Source organism: Myripristis murdjan, chromosome 4 (genome assembly GCF_902150065.1).
Source record: "Myripristis murdjan chromosome 4, fMyrMur1.1, whole genome shotgun sequence".
NCBI lineage: Eukaryota > Metazoa > Chordata > Actinopteri > Holocentriformes > Holocentridae > Myripristis > Myripristis murdjan.
In genome coordinates, this window is record NC_043983.1 from 28,259,787 (window position 1) to 28,285,716 (window position 25,930).

Genomic DNA, 25,930 nt, shown 5'->3' on the forward strand with positions numbered 1-25,930 from the left:
TGGACTTCAAACAAGAATCTAATGTTTATTTTAAAGGTCAGTTAACCTAAAAACAACGGGGAGTAGTCACATTTCATCATTCATTTGGCATTATGGGATGCACCCACATCAGATTTATTAACCAAGCCTATTCAGCGAGTAAGACTATTTGGACAGATATGTGAAATAGTCAGATTAGAGTTACAGTAACAGTATTTTCTTGGGAAAATGTGCCACAATCATATGATGATAACAGACCATGTGAGTTTTAGTGAAGTCCGTGTTAATATAAGTGAAGTCAGAATATGACATGAAACAGTGATGATTCAGATTCAGATGAAAATGTTTCCAGCTGATCTCGGGAAGATTTTTGGTCCTGATTTCCCAAGAAGCAATTAAAATATCAGCTAATTTACTTTGGTGTCATATGTACACAGGCTGTTTAATTACAGTCATCTAAAATGTGTGCTGGGATATTTTTACATTTGAAAACATAATTTTGAAGGCGGGGGTTATTTATTGTTAGTTACCCAAAAATACAGGTACTTATTTCAAGTGTTTTTAGCATGTGAATAAATGTTGAAACTGTCAGATTAACATTCAAACTGGTACTTATGATATCACTAATTACTTGGAAAAGTGTGGTACAGCCATGTGAACAATGTACATGTGCACTTGAGACAGAAAAAGACAGTGACAGTGAACAGACAAGCATGTGTGTTTTATTGAAACGGAGACAGATGAAGTGCAGACAGAGGATCAGTGCAAAGCAGCAGCACATATCGTGTCAAACTCTTTCCTCTGGTTATCCATTTACATGTTTGTCCAGCCAGCTGCTGGCCATCACTTCCAGTTAACTCACACTCCTACTGGCAAGAGGGCAACAGCATCACACCGTCAATACACTGCTGACGCATTGCCAGCCTGCCGTCAGGGCTTCCTGTGGTACAATTGAACTCTAGAAAATCTTTGTGTGGTGAATAAATTTTAGAGTCTGGTTTATATTTCAGTCCAATGTTATTTCTCCTCATATCATCCAGTGTCACAGTGCAGGGCCCTGCAGGAGATAATGGACAAGAGAGGACTCTGTTAATGTCACTTATGACTGTAAAGCACACTGCACACACAACCATTTATAGACAGACTGTGGCCATTTCAGAAGTCAGCAGCCACTATTTTACAGGGACTGTTGTCTGATCACTGTGACCAAACTGGTGGCTGTGGTTCTGTGTCAGCTGACGTTTACAATATTTGACATCTTGGTGATGATATACCATTATACATAGGTATCACGCAGGTAATATCCACCAAGACAGTTACTTATAATGGGAATTTTTAATAAAGGTGAAAATCAATCAAACTGGCTCATGCAACAACTACACAGTTCAATCAAGATGAATTTTGATTACATAAATTGCTCATATAGTAGTCATAGTTGTAGTAGTAGTAGTAGTATTAGTAGTAATGCTTATAAGAAATATTCAGGGAGGATGGCCACTTACTGAGGCATCTCATATCTCCAGTCCATTGACCATTGCTGCAGGTTTTATGAGTCTGACCATCCAGAGTATAGTGACTCTGACAGCTGTATTCAACTCTCTCACCATGGTCGTAATTATTTTTAACAGAAGACTGGACATCCCCAAAGTCAAGGGGTGGTGGCGTTCCACAGCCTACAGCCTCTAGAAGATGGACAACAAGAGAATGAGGACATAAATTAAAAGGTTCAGCTGCATAAATGGACCCTGGCTGACATGTCATTTAAAGGCTTTGAGTTTAAGGGGTGAGATAATGCTTGGTTAACACTGAAACTCTCACACCAGCTCAGCCAAGCCCAACAGTCCCTGTGGATTAAAAGATGATATGTGTAAAATGAGAGCATAGCACAGACTAGTAAATTTGAGACAGTTCAGAGGTATAAGACTAAAAGTTAATCTTTTTCCACACTCAGTGCTGATAAATAAAATATGAGATACTCAGGTAGAATGATAACTTACTGAAGCACCTAATATCTCCAATCCAGTTACCGTCGTAGCAGGTTTTGTGAGACTGACCAAGCAGAATGTATTTATGGTTACATGTGTATTCAACTGTATCCCCATGGTAGTACCAACGGCTCGTCCAATACCTGGTGTCTCCATTTTCAATTCCTGGTGGCCTTCCACAGTACGTAGGTTCTATAAAGTGGACCGCAAAAAAAAGAGAAGGTACATTCATAGGCTTTGCAACAGCTGCTATACATCTGGATGTCTCCAAAATACAAACAAATCAAAGACAGATGACATGTCATCAGAGGTCCAAGACCTGTTAAGCCCCAGAGTAAACAGGGCAAAAGCAAAGCCTTTGAGATTACACTGCAGTAGAGGAGGATTTACCTTTACATGCATAGGGACCACTCCACTGGCCGTTTTCCAGACATTCAATCTCCGGACTTCCTTGAGGAATCTGTCCTCCGCTGCATGTAACATTTATCTTATGGCCTTTGTATAAACGATTGTGTTGGTCGCGTGGGTCTATACAAGTTTCTGTTTTGAGGGGAAATAATGATTAACAAACGTTTTTGATTCACTTTGTTTCAGATGAACAGTGACATTTTAGATTTAAGTTTCAGAAACCGCTATACATTAAATACAGTAGTTGCTGTGGCATTAATAATAATCACACGTAATATAATAAGAAGACAAATAAGAAAGTTGATTTTTTATATCTTGTTTCACAAATACATTCATTAAGTGTTTTACAATACCAACATAGTAATACCAACAGTGAATCAAATAGCTATAAAAAAAAAAAAAAACATTCAAAGACAAAAACAATAAAACATACAGATGGGACAAATTTCAGAAAAAAATACATCAGCATATCAAAAAGAACAGCAGGCTAACCAAAACCCTGTCTGAAAATAGAGTTATCAGCTGCTTTTTAAAAATGTACATTACAGTGTCGGTGCACAGGTGAAAAGACATCTAACAGTTTGCCTTATCTGCTGAATATGGGCACATATCCAATAACATGAATAATAACACACACACACACACCTGGGACTCCCTACCAGGCTGTCACAACTGCAGAACCTTCTTAATGAGAAATGAAATGTCTTTGAGAATCTACACACTAAGTCCAGTTGCCCTTGATTCAGCTCTGTGTGGAAACTCTGTCTTTACATATTTCTGTCAGTTTGATGCTCCTCTACAAGTATAGAGGTGAGTAAACCGAGTATGATTATCCTCCACCATGTCCCTTAAAGGCCCCATGGTGTGCACTTTTCCAGGGTTTTATTTTAACTGCTGATATCCCCAGCATGATGTATTTGTGGTTTTGAGTGCCTGTGGTCTGCTAGATATAGTTTTACACATAGACATATATACGTAGACGCTCCATTGAGCGCTGAGCCGTACGTCAACGTCGCCGCCATATGAGATGTGGCAAGAAGAGAAGATGCCTCATTCATATGCTGCATGGAAGTGTACGAATTGTTTTACTGTCCAAACCAAATCCCAGGGAATAACCTTTCACAGGTAAGGCTTAACAGTTACCTTTAATAGTATTTGACCCATAGACTGCATGATTTGGCTTTTATAACATCGTTTTGAGAACATAATTTGCCGACATTGTGGAAAGCACTGTATTCCCGCGCACAATTCATACATTCATTCATTTTAATTTATTATGCCCATGGTACTATATATTTTCATCAAAACATATACACCTAATAATTTAACAACTCAGTTTACACATCCATAGTCGGAAAGGAACAGGAGGAAGAACAATCTTACATAACCAGAACATAAACAATGAATTAGTGCCTTCAAACAATGAAGTCGTCATCATTTTTATTTTATTCAGTTGCTCCGAACATTTTAGTAAGATTGTTGTTATTTGCTTGGCTAACTTTTAGTTAGATTGTTGTCATTTGCTTCACTAACTTTTGTCATACTATGAAGGTTTCCCAAAGTTACTGCTCTTGGGAAACATTGGGAATTAGCTATCTGGAGGGAGGGGGTTTCTGCCAGCTCGTCCCCAATGCTCTGCAGTGAGCATTTCAAGCCGGAGGACTTTGACAGAACAGGTCAGAGAGTCAGGATCAGAGATGGAGTTGTCCCTTCTGTCTTCAGTTTCCCAGCTCACCTCCAGAGGGTATGTATATCACCACAGGCTGTAAGGTTTAAATAAAATGAATGCCATACCATGCTGATTTTTTTTTTTCTTTACTGAATGTGAAGGAATCAGTTATGTATTTTGTAATACACAGTGATAAAATTAAAATATTGTATCCTAAAATATTGTATCCTGTGGCCTGTTGCTACCAGGACAACTGAGACCTCAAAGAAGGCTCAAGAGACTCTGGCAGTGGACTGTTCCCAGCTTGTCCAAGACACTGATGAACCGCTGCCTGTACCCAATGTTGTGAGTACCAAATAGACATGCCTCAAATAGTTGTGAGCATCATGATCCTTGTTATGTTCAAATATCTTGTCATCTCCCACTCTGTCACTATTTTCAGACATACTCGCATACACATATGCACATACTTCATGTCAGTCATGAATGTGTATCCCTGACACACACACACATACACACGCACACACAGTGCTGGCAGAACAAATGTAGAGTGATGAGATTAAGAATGTGGGACAGTTGACATCACTTTGTACTAGCAAAGATGTGACTGACTTCTGACTGGGTGATTGAGTAAGTGTAATATAAACATGAGTTATAATATTTTCATCCTTTGTTTCTACTAGGACCACTCCTAAGTCCTGCCTTCATCACCTGATGATCTGAGGGCCCGACTTAGTGATGCGTTGGCTAGGGTGGAGAGTCTGGAAACAGAGAAGAGGAATGCAAAGGATAGAGAAAGGAGGGAAAAGAACACTGTGTGCAGTCTTGTGGAGGGTCTCAGAGGGAGGAAACTAATAAATGAAGAGCTGAAAGACAGACTTGATCCATACTCAGGTAAAATAAAAATTTGTATAAAATCTAAACTTAGTTGAATTATACTTTACCGTCTTTGTTTAGACTTCCTTATTATTTCAAGTGTACCCTACTTAATAATAGTTCTTATCTTAGCCATCTGAGAAGATCAAATACATTATTTTTGGTGCCTAACTGTTTCCCAAGTATATTAGTGCATGTGTGAATGTATTAGAGGCATTAACTTAAAATTCTTTGTAGAAAGGCGCTTTATGAAATTAAGTACATTTACTTATATTTACATATCGCAGCAGCAGGCAAACCCACTCGATGCGGCGTCTATGTATATGTCTATAGTTTCACAGCTCCTCTCTCTTGCCTTCCTCCCGGAGCTCTGGCAGCACGGTTTGTTTAGCCAATCAGAAGAGAGAATCAGCCCCTCTCCACTGATTTCTGAGTGACATATGGTCGGGCCAATCAACCGACGTCACTTCGCAATGCATTGTGGGATGTAAACAATAGCGCGCCACCATGTTGAGTGAGAGGGAGCTCGAATGGTGTGTGACTCGAGTTTATGGTTTCGTTGCTGCAGTTTTCCCTCCTCGGCTGATTGTTGATATTATATATCATAGTCTTGGAGAAATCAATCACTTAAAACGAAATAATTGGTTGTGGATTTGGATTGTGGACAGTGGAGTAAGTAGCTAGTGGGTTAGTGGGGAGTGGAAGAGAGCGTGTCGGCCAATGGCCAATATAGGTCCGGTAAACGATACTCTTGAACCATTTCCTGCTGTCTGCTGATTTCTTTAGACAATTGTAAACTATATAATCAGGTATAAGGAAAACACTGACAGGATAACGGAGGCTGTGGAGGAAGAAGAGTGGCAGACTGTAAGTGCTACAAGGAAAAGGAAGGAAAGGGAGAAGGTGAAAGGATATAATTCACAGGATAGTGACATGGATAGCCAACAAGTGAAGGCCAGAAAGGTGGAAAGGAAAGGAGATAAAATTAACAATGTGTTCTTCAAACTAAAAGAGGGTGGTAGCTTTGGATGAATTAGCCCTTTAAAGTTATCAAAAGCACTTAAACAAGAAATGGGGGATGTTCTTCATGCTAGTGCATTAAACAATGGAGCACTAATGATAGTGTGCAAATCATCAGAGCAGCAAGCAAAAGCTTTAAAAGTAAAGAAATTAATGGGTAAAGCAGTAGAAAGATATGCCCCAACAAGCAGGACTGGTAGCAAGGGAGTAATGTGTCAGTGGAGATTTCAAAGAATGAGTTGCTGAATAACCTAAAAGGGGCAACTATTCCTCGAAATGGAAGAAATAATACTCCAGTTCTTGTGGAGTTCAAGGAAGAAGAATTACCTAATAGGGTGTCACTTGGATTCATGATGTACTGTATTGATCTGAATATAAGACGATATTTTTTCCATTGAAAATGCCCTTAAAAAACGCCCTTGTCTAAGCAACTACACATGTATTGTACTTGCATATGTTCCGTGGTTGAATACAGTACACTTCGCCCGCTCTGGCACGGTTGGAAAGGGTGTGCTCCAGCACGGTATGGGCGTTGCACGCATGCACGGTCACGCACGCAGCGGGCGAACGTGGATACAACGTAAATCATGCAACTTTCCTCCTGCCTCCGCAAAATCGATTAATGCTTGCAGCGCGATTACCGGCGAATGGCCGCGTTGCGCAATCAATAATCAACCATGTTGTCCGTGTCGTTGTCCATGGTGCTGCTGCAACCGCGTATAAACAAAAGTTGATTTATGATGAAAGATATATATGGCAGTCTGTGTGCGTTGTGCACCTGTCAGATCTAGCAGACCTGACCGGGTGGGCGCGGTGCCGACCGAGGCACCGGCTGGCATCAGGTGGGCCGGCCGGTGTGCGCCGGCACCCGGTTGAATGTAGCAGCCAGCTGTCAGTTGGACGCTTTCTGAAGTTACCTCCGAAACTGTCAAGGTAAATAAACATCCCTTAACCCTGGCCCTGAGTGCAATGTGAGATGGTGGCGGTCTCAGAAAGAAGAGCTAAAAAATGCCCACAGCCAGAGAAGGGCTTTTCGTGGTCCAAAGACTGGTCGATTCAACAAGACTGACAGGAGGGTGTGCGATTTTGTGAATGAGAAACGTAGTGAAGGACTGTGATGCAGCAAAAAGCACTTGAAGTTGCCACAGAGCTCAACATACCCCGAACTGAGTTTAAAGCAGAATGTCCATATAAAAAGTATATTTCCAAAAAAGGGTCTTGAAAAAGAGGGGTCGTCTTAAAATCAGGGTCGTCTTATATTCAGATCAATACGGTACTCAGTAAAACCATATGTGAGGGCCCCCATGAGATGTTTCAAGTGTCAGAAATTTGGGCATGTTGCTGCAGTTTGTAGAGGCCAGCGTAGGTGCAGATGATGTGGGGAAGATCACAATGGCAGGGAGTTTACATCCTCTAATGAAATTAGTGCTAACCAAAGGCCTGTAATGGGGAGCCAAAACTTGGCAAATGAAGTGATGGAATATGAAGTGCTAAGTGAGGAAGAAAATGATGATTATTAAATTTTTTGTGCTGATGTTCTATATTCTCCAGTGGAATGCTAAGAGTCTTGTAGCAAATGGGCAAGAATTTAAAAAGTTTGTGGAGACCTTTAAGGAGTCGCCAGAAATAATAAGCATACAAGAAACCTAGTATAGCTAAAACCATGCTTGGACTTCAGTATTCCAGGATATGTGTGTGAGAGAAAGGATAGAACAGATAGGAGTGGAGGAGGGTGTGCAACGTTTATAAAACTAGGAATACAATATCAAAGGAGAAGAATAAATACAAAGTCAGAATGTGTGGTTATTGAAGTTTGGACTGGAGCAGAGAGAGTCAGCATAGTGAACATGTATAATCCTCCAGATAATAAGCTTGAAGTGAACGTAATGGAAGACATACATGTCTTAGCTTTGGGAAGCGAGAGCTAACGCCTTCAGCTGCTAAGCTAATGTTAGCTATGTTCTGTGTCCCTGTGTTGTGTCTCTCCTTGGTCTGGAACTTCTGTGAGTTTCGAGGCATTGCCAGCCATTAAATCTCATTTGTAAATGCTTTATAAGGCATAGATAGTCCCCACTTTAGATGAGCTCACACGAAATGCTTAATTAACAAGTAGTAAGTGCTTTGTAACTGCCTGAATTCATGAATTCCTGCATTAATAACTGTTTATAAGCCATCCATTGGAAATGGAATTTGTGACATTTTATAAAACATCTACGAACACACTCACTAACCATTAGTACATGTCTGAATAGTGGATGTGTAAGAGCATGCAGACATGTACATCTAAATAGATTGTTCATTATTTTCATAGGCTTTCTAACAAACCACTGACAAATCCTAAATAACTGGTGGGTAAGGGATTTAATACTTAGAAATGCTGAATCCATCATTTATATAGATGAGCTTATTAATGAAGAGTAAAACATTTATAACTTTGATTATAAACCACATACTAATGAGTATTTATGTCAGAAACATGTTTAATAAATGATTAATTCAGTGTTTACTAATCCATAACTACTGTGATAAATGATGGATAGAACATTTATAATTGTTTTTATAAACTACATACTAATGAGTATTCATGCGTTATAAATGATGAATTCAATATTTATTAATTCTTAACTAATGCTTAATAGTGTGTACTTATTATAAAGTATTGCCGCAAATTGTTCAGTTTGAAATTTACCTCAGTGAAAAAAAACATACCGTTGCAGGTAGGAAAGGTGGCACTCCACTGCCCGGTCTCCAAGCATTCCACCTCAGTGTACCCCAACAGTGTATATCTGCTGTCACACAGAAACCTCAGTTTATGTCCATACTTAATTTTTTCATTGGATGACGGTAGTTCAGTTACATATAAGGGATGGTGCATCTCCTGAACTTGACAAGTTATATCTGAAAAGAAAACAACCGGTGTGATCAGTAACTAAAATCTGTGCAGAGTGAAAATATCATGCTGGCTTGTTGAAAATGCACCACATTTTTCCAAGGCTTAAAAACAGGTTCTGACCCTGCCTGGGGTTTGGTGTTCACCTCCCACTTGAGATGCCCCTCTTAATGCAAGCACTCATACTGTAAGGTGCTTTGAATGAACACACCTTCTGTATGAATGTATTTTGTATACTATTAATTTGACACTAGAGTGACTACCTTCACAGGAAGGAAATGTGCCATTCCACTCTCCGTCTTGTCCACATATGAGTTCTGAATTGCCACTCAAATATTTGCTGCGGTCTGCACAGCTAAAAGTGATGAAGTGGTCAGAGAGTATGGGTCCATCGTTGTCTGGAAGACCTCTTACTATAAGCCCTTCCTGCACAGTGGGGGAGCTGCAGCTCACAGCTGAGTCAAAACACAAAACAAACAAAAAACATGGAGAAACAGTCAGTCCACCAAAGAAACAATATTTCTAGAAGGCACACATAAGTCACACAACTGATGGCACTATGTCCTCCAGAAAGAATGTCTGTTCACTCAGCTGAGAGAGCTAAAGCTGCACTAGGCAACATTTGTATGCATCCTTCCAATCCATGTCTCTTCTTGAGACACAATGGGCCAGAGCTGTGCAATATTTCTTAGCTGGAAAAGAAACAAGCGCAAATCAGATTACTGACATATTGGCCCAGAGCCAGATCCTGGTCCAAAGTTACACCTTCTTTCTTATGGTGGATTTAATTAATGGGGAAAAGGAACCAAGACCATCCCTTATTTTAGGTACAGGAGGGGATGAGAAAATGATGATTTCTATTTTGTCTGCATTTCCAGTAGTTACAAACAAACAAAACAGTTTTTATCAGATTTAGGCAGTTAAGGCAGACAATTTAGCTGTGTTTTGAGATTTAAATGAGATATACAATTGGATATCATCTGTGTAGCCGTGATAAGAGATATCTTTGAAGTGCCTTATTATCTGTCAAGGGGAAACATAAAACAGAGTACACACCTTGATGCACACCACAGTATAGAATTTCAGGTACTTTTTCCTTAAAAGCCCCTCTCCATGTAACTTAAATCTGTTTTATATTGCTTATATAGCCAGTTAGTCCATAAACAAAATCACAGTCCCTTGGTGAATGTCTGTTTCAGTGTCTTTATGGTGGGTCACCACAATATATTATTTTCAAGGCACTGGAAAAACTGCGTTCATTTCTTTGGCAAGCAATCAATATTATGATCCGGATGTCTCCAAAATACAAACAAATCAAGGACAGATGACATGCCATCAGAGGTCCAAGAGCTTTTTAGCCCCAGAGTAAACAGGGCAAAAGCAAGGCCTTTGAGATTACACTGCAACAGAAGAGGATTTAGGCTACTTTTACATGCATAGGGACCACTCCACTGGCTGTTTTCCAGACATTCAATCTCTGGACTTCCTTGAGGAATCAGTCCTCCGCTGCATGTAACCTTTATCTTATGGCCTTGGTTTACATGACTGCATCGGTCGTGTGGGTCTATACAAGTTGCTGTTTTTGGGGAAAAAAATGATTGACAAACAAGTAACACTGTCCTCCCTGGCATTTTTTTTCTTTTCTCAGAGTATTAGGTATTCATTCTTACCGTTCTGTGACAAAGAAGCATCCATGTTCATCCACAGGACAAGAGACCAGAGGAGGAGAGAGAAATTCATGGTGGCTGTGCAGGATATTGACGCGCTGCAGCCCGTTAGTCCACAAACAGAATCACTATCTGTGCAGGCAGGGCTGCTGCTCCCTATACACAGACTACACACACCGCATAGGGCCCCGAGTACCTGCAGGGGGCCCCAAAAATTAAGGTTGATAATAAAAAAATGTCATGATAATCATAACATTATTACATAACAAAAAATGTATAAATTAGTTTTGAACAGGCCCACTGTTGTCTTTTTTAATTGTGTACCCTACTCAATTTGAGCAAATTAAATGTTTTACCTAAAAGAGGCCCCCCCAAACACACCCCTTCCCTGAAATGGTACAGTCTTCAAAGTGTACGTCTTTTTTTCCATTGGAGTTTGCTGCTCCGCCTCCAGTGCACCATGCAGGTCCTATGCCTTAATATCTTTGTACAATGTCCTTCTATATGTAATTTTTTAAAATTTTTTCTTTACTTTTACTTTTTCTTTATCCCCCCTGTCCCCTTCCCTTCAAGAGGTCCTTTTGACCTCTTGCCAGGCCATCACTGTAAATAAAAATGTGTTATTAATTGACCTGCCTGGTTAAATAAAGGTTAAATAAATAAAAATAAAATCTTGCTAGCCTTATGTTTTGTTGACTGAGGCATGGCTCTCAAGTCTCATACATTGGGAGAAGGGAAGCAAATCTGGGTGGCGCAACCCCTCCAGTCATTTCACCTGCACCTGCACCACCACGAAAAAATTGGTCAAACAGGCCAAAAAACAGTGTTACAAAACAATGGTTTTTTTCTGGTGAATTTTAAACAAGAATCTAATGTTTATTTAACTATAATTTTAAAGGTCAGTTAACCTAAAAACAACGGGGAGTAGTCACATTTCATCATCCATTTGGCTTTATGGGATGCACCCATATCAGATTTATAAACCAGGCCTATTCAGCGAGTAAGACTATGTGTGTGCTGGGATATTTTTACATTTGAAAACATAATTTTGAAGGTGGGGGTTATTTCTTGTTGGTTACCCAAAAATACTTATTTCAGGTATTTTTAGCATGTGAATAAATGTTGAAACTGTCAGATTAACATTCAAACTGGTACTTATGATATCACTATTTACTTGGAAAAGTGTGGTACAGCCATGTGAACAATGTATATGTGCACTTGAGACAGAAAAAGACACTGGGCCCTATATTGCACCACCTGCTACCCGTTGCCACTACCCGCTACCCATGAATTACGCATTTAGCAGCTTCCGCTATCCCTAAACGGTATCTTGTGCCCACGCTTCCCGCTATACATTATGCTGACTGCGTTATTTGCACCTGGAGGTGTGTCCGTGGGCGTGTTTCATGCCCTTTCCCTAAAATTGCTATCTTGAGCACGCACTTTAGGGAAAACAGATAGTCGGTCCTCAGGACCACCCGCTATCCCATTTGGGCTTTTACAAGAGCGCGCCCAGGCACGTTCAATGCGCGTCCACATGGACACGTGGATGTGCACATGCGGCTCCACCTCCCGAATAAAAAGCCACCTTGCTTTAGCCTCAGCTGAACCCCTGACAAAATGGCAGAGGTAGTACTAAATCACAACCTTCCTCTCTCCATCACGGGTTTCGGTTTGAGGATTTAGGATAGCGCATCCTGCTCTTAAAGGCAATGGCACCTGGCACACTGATTGGTTTAATTGGCGTAACGCCCAAACCACGCCTATGCATAATATAGCGGGTAAGTGTTTTAGGGATAACAGTAGGACAAGAGGAACATCATGCAAGATAGCAACTTTTGCGGAGGAATGCCTTTTATGCAATACTAAATCCCCAAACAACAGGTTTAGGGACTCTGGTGCAAGATACGGCCTACTGAGCGAATAGACAAGCATGTGTTTTATTGAAATGGAGACAGATGAAGTGCAGACAGAGGATCAGTGCAAAGCAGCAGTGCATATCGTGTGAAACTCTTTCCTCTGGTTATCCATTTACATGTTTTTCCAGCCAGCTGCTAGCCATCACTTCCAGTTAACTCACACTCCTACTGGCAAGAGGGCAGCTGCACCTCACCGTCAATACACTGTTGATGCATTGCCAGCCTGCCATCAGAGCTTCCTGTTGTACAACTGAACACTATAAAATCTTTGTGTGGTAAATAGACTGTAGAGTCATATCTATGTCTCAGTTCAATGTTATTTCTCCTCATATCATCCACTGTCACAGTGCAGGGCCCTGCAGGAGATAATGGACAAGAGAAGACTCGGTTAATGTCACTTATGACTGTAAAGCACACTGCACACACAACCATTTATAGACAGACTGTGGCCATTTCAGAAGTCAGCAGCCACTATTTTACAGGGGCTGTTCTCTGGTCACTGTGACCAAATTGGTGGTGGTGTCTCTATGTCAGCTGATGTTTACAGTATTTGACGTCTCGGTGATGATATGCCATTATGCATAGGTATCACGCAGGTAATGTCCACCAAGCCTGAAGTCTCCTCTGTTGTAGAGGTATTAAGACAGTTACTTATAAAGGGAATTTTCAATAAAGGTGCAAATCAATCAAACTGGCTCGTGCAACACCTACACAGTTCAATCAAGATGAATTTTGATTACATAAATTGCTCATATAGTAGTCATAGTTGTAGTAGTAGTAGTAGTAGTAGTGTTAGTAGTAATGCTTATAAGAAATATTCAGGGAGGATGGCCACTTACTGAGGCATCTCATATCTCCAGTCCATTGACCATTGCTGCAGGTTTTATGAGTCTGACCATCCAGAGTATAGTAACTCTGACAGCTGTATTCAACTCTCTCACCATGGTCGTAATTATTTTTAACAGAAGACTGGACATCTCCAAATTCAAGGGGTGGTGGCATTCCACAGCCCACAGGGACTAGAAGATGGATAGCAAGAGAATGAGAACAGAAATTAATAGGCTTTAAAGAGGTAGAGGTTTTGGTGAAGGTTCGGCTTCATAAATGGACCCTGGCTGACATGTCATTTAAAGGATTTGAGTTTAAGGAGTAAGATAATGCTTGGTTAACACTGAAACTCTCACACCAGCTCAGCCAGGCCCAACAGTCCTTGTGGATCAAAAGATAATACGTGTAAAATGAGAGCATAGCACAGACTAGGAAATATGAGACAGTTCAGAGGTATGAGATTGTGGAAAAAGATTAACTTTTAACTATAATAATAATTAAAAGTTAATCTTTTTCCACAATCAGTGTTGCAAAATAAAATATGAGATACTCAGGTAGAATGATAACTTACTGTAGCACCTTATCTCTCCAATCCAGTTACCGTTGTCGCAGGTTTTGTGAGACTGACCAAGCAGAACGTAGTTACGCTGACATCTGTATTCAACTGTATTCCCATGGTAGTACCAGTTGCTTGTATAATACCTGGTGTCTCCATTTTCAATTGCTGGTGGCTCTCCACAGTCTGCAGCTACTAGAAGGTGGACAACAAGACTAAAATGTGCGTCAAGTCTGGTGCCAGGTAACAAGTATCCATCAAAATGAACAAAAATCTAGTAAATAAGTATTTATATAGCATCTTTCAAGGGCAGATGTCACAAAATGCTTCACAGGGAAACAGAAAATAAACAGAGACATAAATACAGACATGATACATAATAAAAACAGAAACAACTAGGGAAAAAAATGACTCAAGGCAAGCCTAACACATTTTGAATCACTTCAGCAATGCAGGAATGTTTTGTTGAGGCTCTTGAAAAGGGAGTTACAATAGTCAAGAAGGACTGATGTAAAAGCAGAAATTATCATTTCCGTCTTTGCTTGAGATACAAACCACAGAGCTGGGTGTACAGAGCTGTACAGAGCTGTGCTCTGGACCACAATATTTCTTGGCTGGAAAAGAAGCAAGCACAAATCATATCACTGACATATCGGCCCCGAGTCAGATCCTGCTTCCAAGTTACTCCTTTCTTATGGCGGATTTAATTAATGGGGAAAAGGAACCAAGACCATCCCTTGTTGTAGGTACAGGAGGGGCAGAGATGATGATTTCTATTTTGTCTGCATTTACAGTAGTAACAAAAAAAAAAAAAAAACTTTTTTTTTTATCGGATTTAGGCAGTTAAGGCAGACAATTTACCTGTGTTTTGAGGTTTAAATGAAATATACAACTGGATATCATCTACGTAGTGGGATATCTTCGAAGTGCCTTATTATGTGTCAAGGAGACACATACACAAAACTTAGTAGGAGCACACCTTGGTGCACACCACAGTACAGAATTTCAGGTGCTTCTTCCTTAAAAGCCCCCCTCCATGTAATTTAAATCTGTTTTATACTGCTTATATAGCCATTTAGCCCATAAACAAAATCACTATCTGCGGATGAGTCACCTTTTATTCTACTATTTATTAACAGTCCATAATATCCAACAGATGGGTGGAAACTAGTTAATAATCTTAATGCCCCTGAGCTGGCAATAGATGAAATTATTGCAGTGGGTGTACAGAGGTTATGCCGCACATACCTAAATAAATTTATCAAATGATGAAATGGCTGATTGAGCAATCACTGCTGGAACATTTGTTGTTAGTCACATCGCTGTCTCTCTCACACATGTGAGCTAACTGAGTTTAGGTGTTGTTTACCTTCCACTACATCCCTGTGTATGAAATAGGGTTGGGAATCTCTGGCATGAGGCCGACTCGATACATATCTAGATACACGGGTTACGATTCAATTTAAAAACGATATATTTTTAATACAGAATGATTCGATACAGTTTCAGAACGATACGATTCGATATGGTTTAAGAACGATACGATTCGATACAGTGTAAAAACAATACGATAGTTAACATTTGTTGATGTAGACCAGGCATCACCAAATGGTGGACCGCGGTCCACGCACGGACCCAGTGGCGGTTCTGTCTGGACCCCTGACAACAAGAGAGCACTGTTTACTTCAGATCTTTTGTAGCACAGAGGAAATATGCTTCTCAAACACTCGGTATTTAGTGATAGTGTATGTTTATGAGTTGTAGAACATAATAAATTATCTTGAAGGAGTAGATGTTTACCAGTAAGTTTGACTCCAATAATTTAACAATATGTTAAATAATTTAACAATATGTTAAATTATTATTTGTTTTAAAAATTTAAATTACTTATCAAACAGACCTAACAATTCAACTACCAATGAATGAGCAGGAGTATGCCTGTGATTACATAGATTGAATATGAAAAATAAGCCAAAGTGATACCTCTTCTCTGAATAGACAAGCTAAGACAGTGTGCTCCTGTTAGCCAGGGAAAATAGATCGGAGTGGCAACTCTTCGCTTTGTTACACAATCTATGTCAGTGCGCTGCTGTAGCTGGAAAGTTTCTTTGCCTTTTGGACTCGAATGGACCGGTGCAGTTGTTGTAATTTTTTCTTGGTGGTGCAGGTGCAGGTGAAATGAATGGAGGGGTTGTGCCACCCAGATTTGATCTCACAGGGCGCCAACCAGCTCCGCGCTGCGCCCTTCTCGGCGCAGACCGGTGTGCCCTCGCGTCCCGCGATCACATACGCAATGAATGACTGTGGTGGCCGAGGTCTGCGTCAAGCACGCGCTATGTGAAAGCCCCTTAACGTTACGGACCATGCGGGAGAGTCCCTTTCGTGAGCTCTCGCGTTGTTTAGAGATTAAAACTGTAAAGCCTCAGGCAACCGACTCATAGTCTCGCGATATCCGATCCACAACTCTACAATCGATTCATCTAAGGATTCATGGCTGATTCGTATCGATTGAGGAGTCTACTACCGATACAGCCGTATCTCTCGCCTGTATAATCGGTTATCCGGTCGTATCGGTTTTTCGTTCCCAACCCTAGTATGAAAAGTCCTGGGGAAACAGTTTAAATAAAAGTTGGCCACAGAAGCAGTGTTGTGCATGAAGGCGTTATAAGAACAGTGTTCAATGAAGTTGCTCATATTCTTGATCGATGGTGAACTGAACTGCTCTTTTTACAACTAATGAATGTGAACGGGAGCACATTCACTCTTGCGAGAGTTAACATTGATACTGTGAGATTTAATGATGCTCACAGAACCCGAGTGGTGTGACAGGTCATTACAGATGGCTAACCACTTAGCTTTTAGCAGTTTTGCTTAAAATTACACCAATCACTTTCAGATTACACAAATTAAGCAGAAGTTTTTATTTTTTGATGTTCAAAAACTCAAATGTGAAATATTATTTTCAAGGCATTGGAAAAACTGCGTTCATGTCTCTGGCAAGCAATCAATGTTATGATCCGGATGTCTCCAAAATGCTAACAAATCAAAGACAGATGACATGCCATCAGAAGTCCAAGAGCTGTTAAGCCCAAGAGTAAACAGGGCAAAAGCAAGGCCTTTGAAATTACACTGCAACACAGGAGGATTTACCTTTACATGCATAGGGATCACTCCACTGGCCGTTTTCCAGACATTCAATCTCTTGACTTCCTTGAGGAATCAGTCCTCCGCCGCATGTAACCTTTATCTTATGGCCTTGGTTTACATGACTGCGTCGGTTGCGTGGGTCTATACAAGTTGCTGTTTTGGGGGAAAAACTGATTGACAAACAAGTAACACTGTCCTACCCAACTGGCATTTTTTTTCTTTTCTCAGAGTATAAGGTATTCATTCTTACCATTCTGTGACAAAGAAGCATCCATGTACATCCACAGGACAAGAGACCAGAGGAGGAGAGAGAAATTCATGGTGGCTGTGCAGGATATTGACTCGCTGTAACCCATTAGTCCACAAACAGAATCACTCTCTGTGGATGAGTCACTTTTTATCCTCATACACCTGGAAATCCAGCAGATGGGATTGTGCAAATTTTTTGTACACACCCACACACAGACTTACACACACCACCTTTCTTAGATACTTCTTGTAGTTTTATCCAAAATACAGCCCAATATTACCCAATGGATTACCCGGTGTTATAAAACATTTTGTTTTTCCTAACACTGGTGGACTTCAAACAGTCCAATCCAATCCACTTTATTTATATAGAACGATTTTAACAAACACAAGGTTTTCCAATGTGCTGCACAAGATAAAACACAAGATAACACAATAGAAGCAGAATAAAAAGGTGAAGTACACAATAAGATAAAACAATAAAATAATTTAAACAAAAAAAGAATAATCTAAATAAAATAAAATAATTTAAAATGCACTGCCTGCACAGGATAAAAAACATGCACACATAAAAGTCATAAATCATAAAATCAATTCCTTACATGGTGTCAAAAGCCAAGAAAAGAATCTGTTTATTTAACTATAATTTTAAAGGTCAGTTAACCTAAAAACAACGGGGAATAGTCACATTTCATTATTTATTTGGCATTATGGGATGCACCCACATCAGATTGATTAACCAGGCCTATTCAGCGAGGAAGACTGTTTTGACAGATATGAGTCAGATCAGAGTTACAGAATCAGTATTTTCTTGGGAAATTGTGCCACAATCATATGATAACAGACCATGTGTGTTTTAATGAAATTGAGACAGAATATGACATGAAACAGTGATGATTCAGATTCAGATGAAACTGTTTCCAGCTGATCTTCAGAAGATTTTTGGTCCTGAATTCCCAAGAAGCAATTAAGACGTTAGCTAATTTACTTTGGTGTCATATGTACACAGGCTGTTTTATTCCAGTCATCTGTTTAAAAAATGTGTGCTGGGATATTTTTAAATATGAAAACATAATTTTGAAGGTGGGAGTTATTTATTGTTGGTTACCCAAAAACACAGCTACTTATTTCAGGTATTTTTAGCATGTGAATAAATGTTGAAACTGTCAGATTAACATTCAAACTACGTATGATTTCAGTATTTACCTGGAAAAATGTGGCACAGCCATGTGAACAATGTATATATGCACTTGAGACAGAAAAAGACACTGAGTGAATAGATAAGTGTGTGTGTTTTATTGAAACGGAGACAGATGAAGTGCAGACAGAGGATCAGTGCAAAGCAGCAGCACATATCGTGTCAAACTCTTTCCTCTGGTTATCCATTTACATGTTTGTCCAGCCAGCTGCTGGCCATCACTTCCAGTTAACTCACACTCCTACTGGCAAGAGGGCAACAGCATCACACCGTCAATACACTGCTGACGCATTGCCAGCCTGCCGTCAGGGCTTCCTGTGGTACAATTGAACTCTAGAAAATCTTTGTGTGGTGAATACATTTTAGAGTCTGGTTTATATTTCAGTCCAATGTTATTTCTCCTCATATCATCCAGTGTCACAGTGCAGGGCCCTGTAGGAGATAATGGACAAGAGAGGACTCTGTTAATGTCACTTATGACTGTGAAACACACTGCACACACAACCATTTATAGGCAGACTGTGGTCATTTCAGAAGTCAGCAGCCACTATTTTACAGGGACTGTTGTCTGATCACTGTGACCAAATTGGTGGTGGTGGTTCTGTGACAGTTGATGTTTACAATATTTGATGTCTTGGTGATGATATGCCATTATACTGTATATAGATATCATGCAGGTAATGTCCACCAAGCCTGAAGTCTTCTCTATTGTAGAGGTATAAGACAGTTACTTACAAAGAGAATTTTTAATAAAGGTGCAAATCAATCAAACTGGCTTGTGCAACCACTACAGAGTTCAGTCAAGATGAATTTTGATTACATAAATTGCTCATATTACACTGCACATAAAAAGTATTCACCCCCCCTTAGATGTTGTCCCCCTTTATTGCTTTTATAAATGAAATCATGATCAATCTTCCCATTGTTCCTCGCAAAACAGCTCGAGCTCTGTCAGGTTGCTCGGGGATCAGGCGTGAACAGCTCTTTTCAAGTCCAGCCACAAATTCTCAATTGGATTGAGGTCTGGGCTGTGGGCAGCATCCCCACAGCATGAGGCTGCCACCACCATGCTTCATGGGGATGGTGTGTTTGTGGTGATGTGCAGTGTTTGGTTCTCACCAAACATAGCGTCTAGTCTGATGACCAAAAAGCTAAATTTTTGTCTCATCAGACCAACGTCGCCAAAACCTCACAGGCAGGTTTTCAGAATGTCAGGCACATTAACAATGCAATAAATACCGACAAAAACCACTATTCAATGCTACTATCTCAATCAGCACATAAATTTATCTCCATATCGACTGTCCCGTCACAACTGATGTCACATGAAAGGAGATTGGCACCGTTTGTGCTGATTGTGAGGTCTTGGTGACGTGTGCGCACTGCACACCGGTCAACCAAACTTCCATTACACTGGATCCGCTCCACCTTGCGCTGAAAGTAGACGTGGTTTCAGATGGTGAGCTTTGAGTGCACCTCGGCAAAGCCTTTTGGCACGAAACTGTCACTACGCCAAGCTGAATCTGTCAGCACCTCCCCCTGCTGCAATGCCACTCCCATCTCAGCGCACCTCGGTCTGCCAAACTACCAAACTGTGCGCGCCTCTGGTTGCGCTGGTCCAAACCAGCTCTGCACGGGGTTTGCCTCACTGCACCACCCTGCACTGCGCCGGGAAACTAGAGCCCTTTAAGTTAACTCATGAGCGCGATGGCATCCACCAAAAATAGAAGCACTGTTTCGCAGTTGTTTCAAAGAAACGTGAGTGGAAACACTGTCAAGTGTACACTGTGTCACACTGAATTAAGCGGCTTTCACATAGTGCACACACGGTGCAGACCTCGGCCAGCGCCACCGCCCGTGCGCGCTGTGCCCAAGTTGAAAATTTTTAATTTAACTAACCCTAACCCTGCGCAGAGTGCGGCCCAAACCACCTGCTGTGTGAAAGCCGCTTTAGTTTTTAAGGGTAGCAGCACAGGCTCAATGGTAAACCACCTGCGGTGCAAACACCCAAACAACCAGGGGACAGAGAGCGGTGTCAGTGCAGGTGCGAGTGGAGGACGACAACAGCAAGTTAGCATGAAGGATTTCATATCCAGAAAATGTGACAAGCCACGAAGCGAAGCAATTAACAACTTAATTGCAGTTGCGGTTGTGACTGTGTTATTTGAATGGTGACACTGCCCTGTAATGGTTGTATAGCGGTCAAAATACACGTACACGTGTACATGTAATTATACGGCAATTATACAGCGCGTGTACACGTTTAGAATTTTTTGTACACGTTCCCACCCCTAGTAGTAGTAGTCATGCTTGTAAGACATATTCAGGGAGGATGGCAACTTACGGAGGCATCTCATCTCTCCAGTCCATTGACCATTGCTGCAGGTTTTATGAGTCTGACCATCCAGAGTGTAGTAAGTCTGACAGAAGTACTCAACTGTCTCACCATGGTCGTAATTATTTTTAACAACAGTGCTGATGTCTCCAAATTCAAGGGGTGGTGGCATTCCACAGCCCACAGGGACTAGAAGACAGAGTAAATAGTAAATATGCCTGGAAGAGGGTGTTTGAAGACCTGAAACACCCAATGACGCCAGGTCCTTCACTGACGATGTGTCCATCATCATGCCCCTTAATGAAACACAAGATAGGAAGGTGGCAAGCAAACTGTCCAGTTTGAAATTTACTTTGGTGAAAAAGAACATACCTCTACCTTTGGTAAAAAAGAACATACCTACCACAGATTGGAAAGGCGGCACTCCACTGCCCGGTCTCCAAGCATTCCACCTCAGTGTACCCCAACAGTCTATATCCATTGTCACACAGAAACCTCAGTTTATGTCCATACTTCATTTTATCACTGGTTGACGATAGTCCAATTACATATAAGGGATGGGGTGGCTTTTGAGCTTGACAAGTTATATCTGAAAAAAAAAAACAAAAAACGGTGTGATCAGTGACAAAAACCTGTGCAGAGCGAAAATATCATGCTGGCTTGTTGACTAAAAATGCATTGCATTTTTCCAAGGCTTAAAAACAGGTTCTGGCCCTGCCTGGGGTTTGGTGTTCACCTCCCACTAGAGATACCCCTCTTAATGCATGCACTCATACTGTAAGGTGCTTTGAATGAGCACACCTTCTGTATGAATGTATTTTGTATACTATTAATTTGACACTAGAGTGACTACCTTCACAGGAAGGAAATGTGCCATTCCACTCTCCGTCTTGTCCACATATGAGTTCTGAACTGCCACTCAAATATTTGCTGCGGTCTGCACAGCTAAAAGTGATGAAGTGGTCAGAGAGTATGGGTCCATCTTTGTCTGGAAGACCACTTACTATAAGCCCTTCCTGCACAGTGGGGGGGCTGCAGCTCACAGCTGAGTCAAAACACAAAACAAACAAAAAACATGGAGAGACAGTCAGCCCACCATAGAAACAAGATTTCTAGAAAGCACACATAAGTCACACAACTGATGGCACTTCGCCCTCCAGCATGAATGTCTGTTCACTCAGCTGAGAGAGCTAAAGCTGCACTAGGCAACATTTGTATGCATCCTTTTATCCAACCTAATTTGTAATGCGAGTTACATTATTAACAAATTATCATGTCTCTGCTTGAGACACAATGGGCCAGAGCTGTGCAATTTTTCTTAGCTGGAAAAGAAACAAGTGCAAATCAGATCACTGACACAAAAAAATCCTTTTTTTTTTTTGTTTTTTTAAAATTGGATTTAGGCAGTTGAGGAAGACAATTTGGAGATGGAGGAGGTCATCAAGTCGGCCAGAGCACCTTCAGGAAGGTCCTTAAGGTGATCTGGAGGAAGGAGAAGGTGCCACAGCTGTGGAGGGTCGCAGAGGTTGTGTACATTCCCAGAGAGGAAAATGCATGCAACATCGAACAATTCAGGACAATCTCACTCCTCTGAGTGGAATGTAAGATCTTCTTCAAGACTGTTGCCAACCGCCTCATTATTACTGGCTGTACGATTTCAGTATCCCTGTTTACGCCAGCCATGACGATGCTTGTGAAATCAGCCGAAGCAGACAGCAGAGGCCCCTTGTTCAGATCTGGCACCCGACAGCCTCCAATTCGGGTTTACATGAACGACCTGACGGTAACCACAACATCAGTGCCCTGGAGCAGATGGATCCTGCAGGGTCTTGAAAGGCTCATGGGATGGGCAAAAATGAGTTCAAACCTGCCAAATCCAGGTCCCTTGTCCTCAGGAAGGGCAAGGCAACGGAAAAGTTCCACTTCTTTCTGGGGGACACAAAGATTCCATCTGTCTGAGAAGCCAGTGAAGAGTTTGGGGAAGCTCTTCACTGGTGACCTGAAGGACACTGTATCTCCCTAGATGACCAATGAGGACCTCAGCTCTTGGCTTTCTGCTGTGGACAGGTCAGGACTTCCTGGGAAATTCAAGACCCGGATTTATCAACACGGAATCCTGCCCAGACTCCTCTGGCCTCTTCTGGTATATGAAGTTCCAACTACCACCGTGGAGAGCTTTGAATGGAAGATAAACCACTTCGTGTGCAGGTGGCTGGGCCTGCCACAGAGTCTCAGAAGCATTGCCCTTTACCGGCATAACACCAAGCTGCAGCTTCCATTCAGCAGTCTAGTGGAGGAGTTCAAGGCCACCAGAGCCAGAGAAGTCCTGACATACTGAGATTCTACTGACACCACACAACAGCACAACATCCTGTTGGGAACGGTGGCAACGGGGTGGGGTGGGCTGGGCTGGGGTGCACCCCAACACCTTCCTACAGTAAAGCCAGGGAAATGAGAGGTGGAGGCTTATCCAGGCTGAGGTGCAAGTGTAACCCTGATTGAGTTTTTAATTCAGTCACACAAACAATAAATAATACATGTTCACATTTTTAACAGTGTCATCCAAAAAAGAAAACCTGACTGAAAAGTCACAGGCAGAAGCATAAGCTTATTTTAAGCCTGTCCTATGACAGATAAAGTAACCCTTCAGCATTTTTATAAATACAAATGGAAAACGAAGACAAAATTACATCTGATATAATAACTGTTTCAGATAAAGGAAGAAATGATAAAACAAATCAAATCTTTAACAAATCATAAACACTTGTGGGCCTCAAAAATTGAACCATCCGTTTGAAAACCAGAAATGTTTTACACATTCTTAACTCAATATTGGCATCATTCCATAACGTAACACCAACCACAGATACATATCTCCTTTTAATTTCTTTTTTGGCCTTTGGTACCTTGAATTTACAGACATCTCTTAAATTATACTTTGTTTCTTGAGAACAAAAGAATCTTTGTAACCTGACTGGGAGTAGATTTGATTTAGCTCTGTACATTATTTGCATTGCTTTATAATATACCAGATCTTTGAATTTCATAACATGTGATTTCATAAACAATTTGTCAGTATGTGCATAGTAATCAGCCTTGTTAATAAGTCGTATGGCTCGTTTTTGTAGTTTAACAATTGCGTCGACAGTTGTTTTATATGTCGATCCCCAGACTTCTACACAGTATGTAATATAAGGAAGTATGAGTGAGCAGTAAATAATATGTAAGGCCTTACAGTTTAATACATCTCTTGACTTGTAAAGCATTGCTATTGACTTAGAAATCTTTCCTTTGATGTAATAGACATTCGGTTTCCATGTTAATTTATGGTCAACAATCACCCCTAAGAATTTAATTTCAGTAACTCTTTCAGTTTCTTTGTCGCATATTTTCAATTTAATTTTGCTGTCAATTTCTTTTCGATTTCCAAAAACCATGAATTTTGTTTTCTTAATATTGAGAGATAATCTATTAACATCAAACCAGGTTTTGAGGATTTCTAACTCTTTCTCCGTAGAGGACAGAAGCTCCTGTAAATTATTACCAGAACAATACATGTTTGTGCCATTTGCAAAAATAATACATTTTAACAGATCAGTAACACTGCAAATATCATTAATATAAAGCAAAAAAGTTTTGGTCCAATCACAGATCCCTGGGGTACCCCGCAGGTGACCTTCCTCAATTGAGAAACTGTGTTGTTTAACTGAACACACTGCTCCCTATCTTCCAGGTAACTCTTCAGCCAAGAATAAGCTACACCTCTTAATCCATACTTCTCCAGTTTTCTCAATAATATGCTGTGATCGATGGTATCGAACGCCTTCTGTAAATCAATATATATACCAACTGACCACTCATCATTTTCAATAGCCTTTGTTATTTCTTCTACCATCTCCATAACTGCATATGTAGTCGTTCTGTTTCCTCTAAACCCATACTGGTGCTCACTGAGCAGTTCATATTTATCAATAAAGAGATCTAATTGTTTAGCAAATAATTTCTCCAATATTTTTGAGAATTGAGGAAGAAGGGACACTGGTCTATAGTTATCAATTCAATGCTTGTCACCAGGTGCAGGCAGAAGAGGATGGCCTTCGCCTCAGCAGGATGGTGGGCATGGGCAAGCAAGGGGCCCGGACCAAGTGGGAACATACGGCTGGCCGGAAAATCACGTGGGCAGAACTGTGGAAACTGGAGCCACTACAATTTAAGTTCTTTGTTCAGTCAGTATATAACATCCTCCCATGCCTGTCCAATCTGTTCACCTGGGGCCTGGTGAACTCACCTGCCTGTCAACTTTGCCAGAAGAGGGGATCTTTGGAGCATATTCTGAGCTGCTCTTCCAAGGCCTTGGGAGAGGGGCGGTACCGGTGGTGCCATGACCAGGTCCTGCAAGCAGTAGCAGATACCATCTGCACCGGCATCAGGTCCAGCAAGTCGCAACACCCCACAAAGTGCTCCATCTCTTTTGTCCATGCCGAGGAATAGCTGCAGCCATGTCCAAAGGCCCAGGGAGGGCTTCTCTCAACAGCATTAGACTGGCAGCTCCTTGTTGACCTTGGAAGGCAGCTGAAGTTCCCAGACTCTTTTACACCAACCATGTTCAGGCCAGACGCGGTCTTGATGTCTGAGGCAACAAAGGAAGTGGTGTGGCTGGAATCAATAGTCCCCTGGGAAGACAGAATAGAAGAGACACAAGAGAGGAAGACAGCCAAATATGCACCTTTGGTAGCAGAGTGTCGGAGGCAGGGGTGGAAGGCCCACTGCGAGCCTGTTAGGTTAGAAGTAGTAGTCTAGAAGTAGGCTCAGAGTTAGCTACCTGGACACAGGTCGGGGACTGATGACCCCCGGCCAGGTCACCTGGAAGAGCATGTCTGAAGATAAGACCCGAAACACCCAATGACACCAGGTCCTTCACTGACGATGTGTCCAGGTTGCACCGTGAAGTGTATATTATGACTGCCTTATCTGTTGAATATGGGCACATATTCAACAGCAGGAATAATCACACACATACAAACAAACACACACTCAGGCACTTATGCATGCATGCACGCACACACCTGGGACTCCCCACCAGGCTGTCACAACTGAAGAAGCTCCTTAATGAGAAACTAAATGTCTTTGAGAATCTACACACAAAGTCCAGTTGCCCTCGATTCAGCTCTGTGTGGAAACTCTGTCTTTACATACTTCTGTCA

The 25,930-nt window shown here is 41.2% G+C and overlaps 1 protein-coding gene and 1 pseudogene across 1 annotated transcript; one reads left to right on the forward strand and one right to left on the reverse strand.

Moving 5' to 3' along the window:
• Positions 1–731: 731 nt before the first annotated feature.
• On the reverse strand, positions 732–21,299 carry LOC115358008 (coagulation factor XIII B chain-like). Its single transcript, XM_030049781.1, has 5 exons — positions 21,130–21,299; positions 12,608–12,769; positions 1,977–2,156; positions 1,482–1,661; positions 732–1,036 (listed from the first exon to the last, which is right to left on the reverse strand). Exons 1-5 carry the CDS (start codon positions 21,242–21,244, stop codon positions 846–848), a joined length of 828 nt encoding a protein of 275 aa, XP_029905641.1. The 5' UTR covers positions 21,245–21,299; the 3' UTR covers positions 732–845.
• An 854-nt stretch (positions 21,300–22,153) lies between these two features.
• On the forward strand, positions 22,154–25,526 carry LOC115357384 (uncharacterized; annotated as a pseudogene).
• The last annotated feature ends 404 nt before the right edge of the window (positions 25,527–25,930 follow it).

Bases quoted from the DNA above. Each gene is read 5' to 3' on its own strand.
- LOC115358008 (XM_030049781.1), bottom strand. From the start codon at position 21,244: ATGAAGTATGGACATAAACTGAGGTTTCTGTGTGACAATGGATATAGA. The intron at 2,157-12,607 runs GTGAGGTGCAGC...TCCACTTTATAG, and splicing joins GCATCAACAGTGTATTGACG to AACCTACGTACTGTGGAAGG. The intron at 1,662-1,976 runs GTAAGTTATCAT...TCCATCTTCTAG, and splicing joins TGGAGATATTAGGTGCTTCA to AGGCTGTAGGCTGTGGAACG.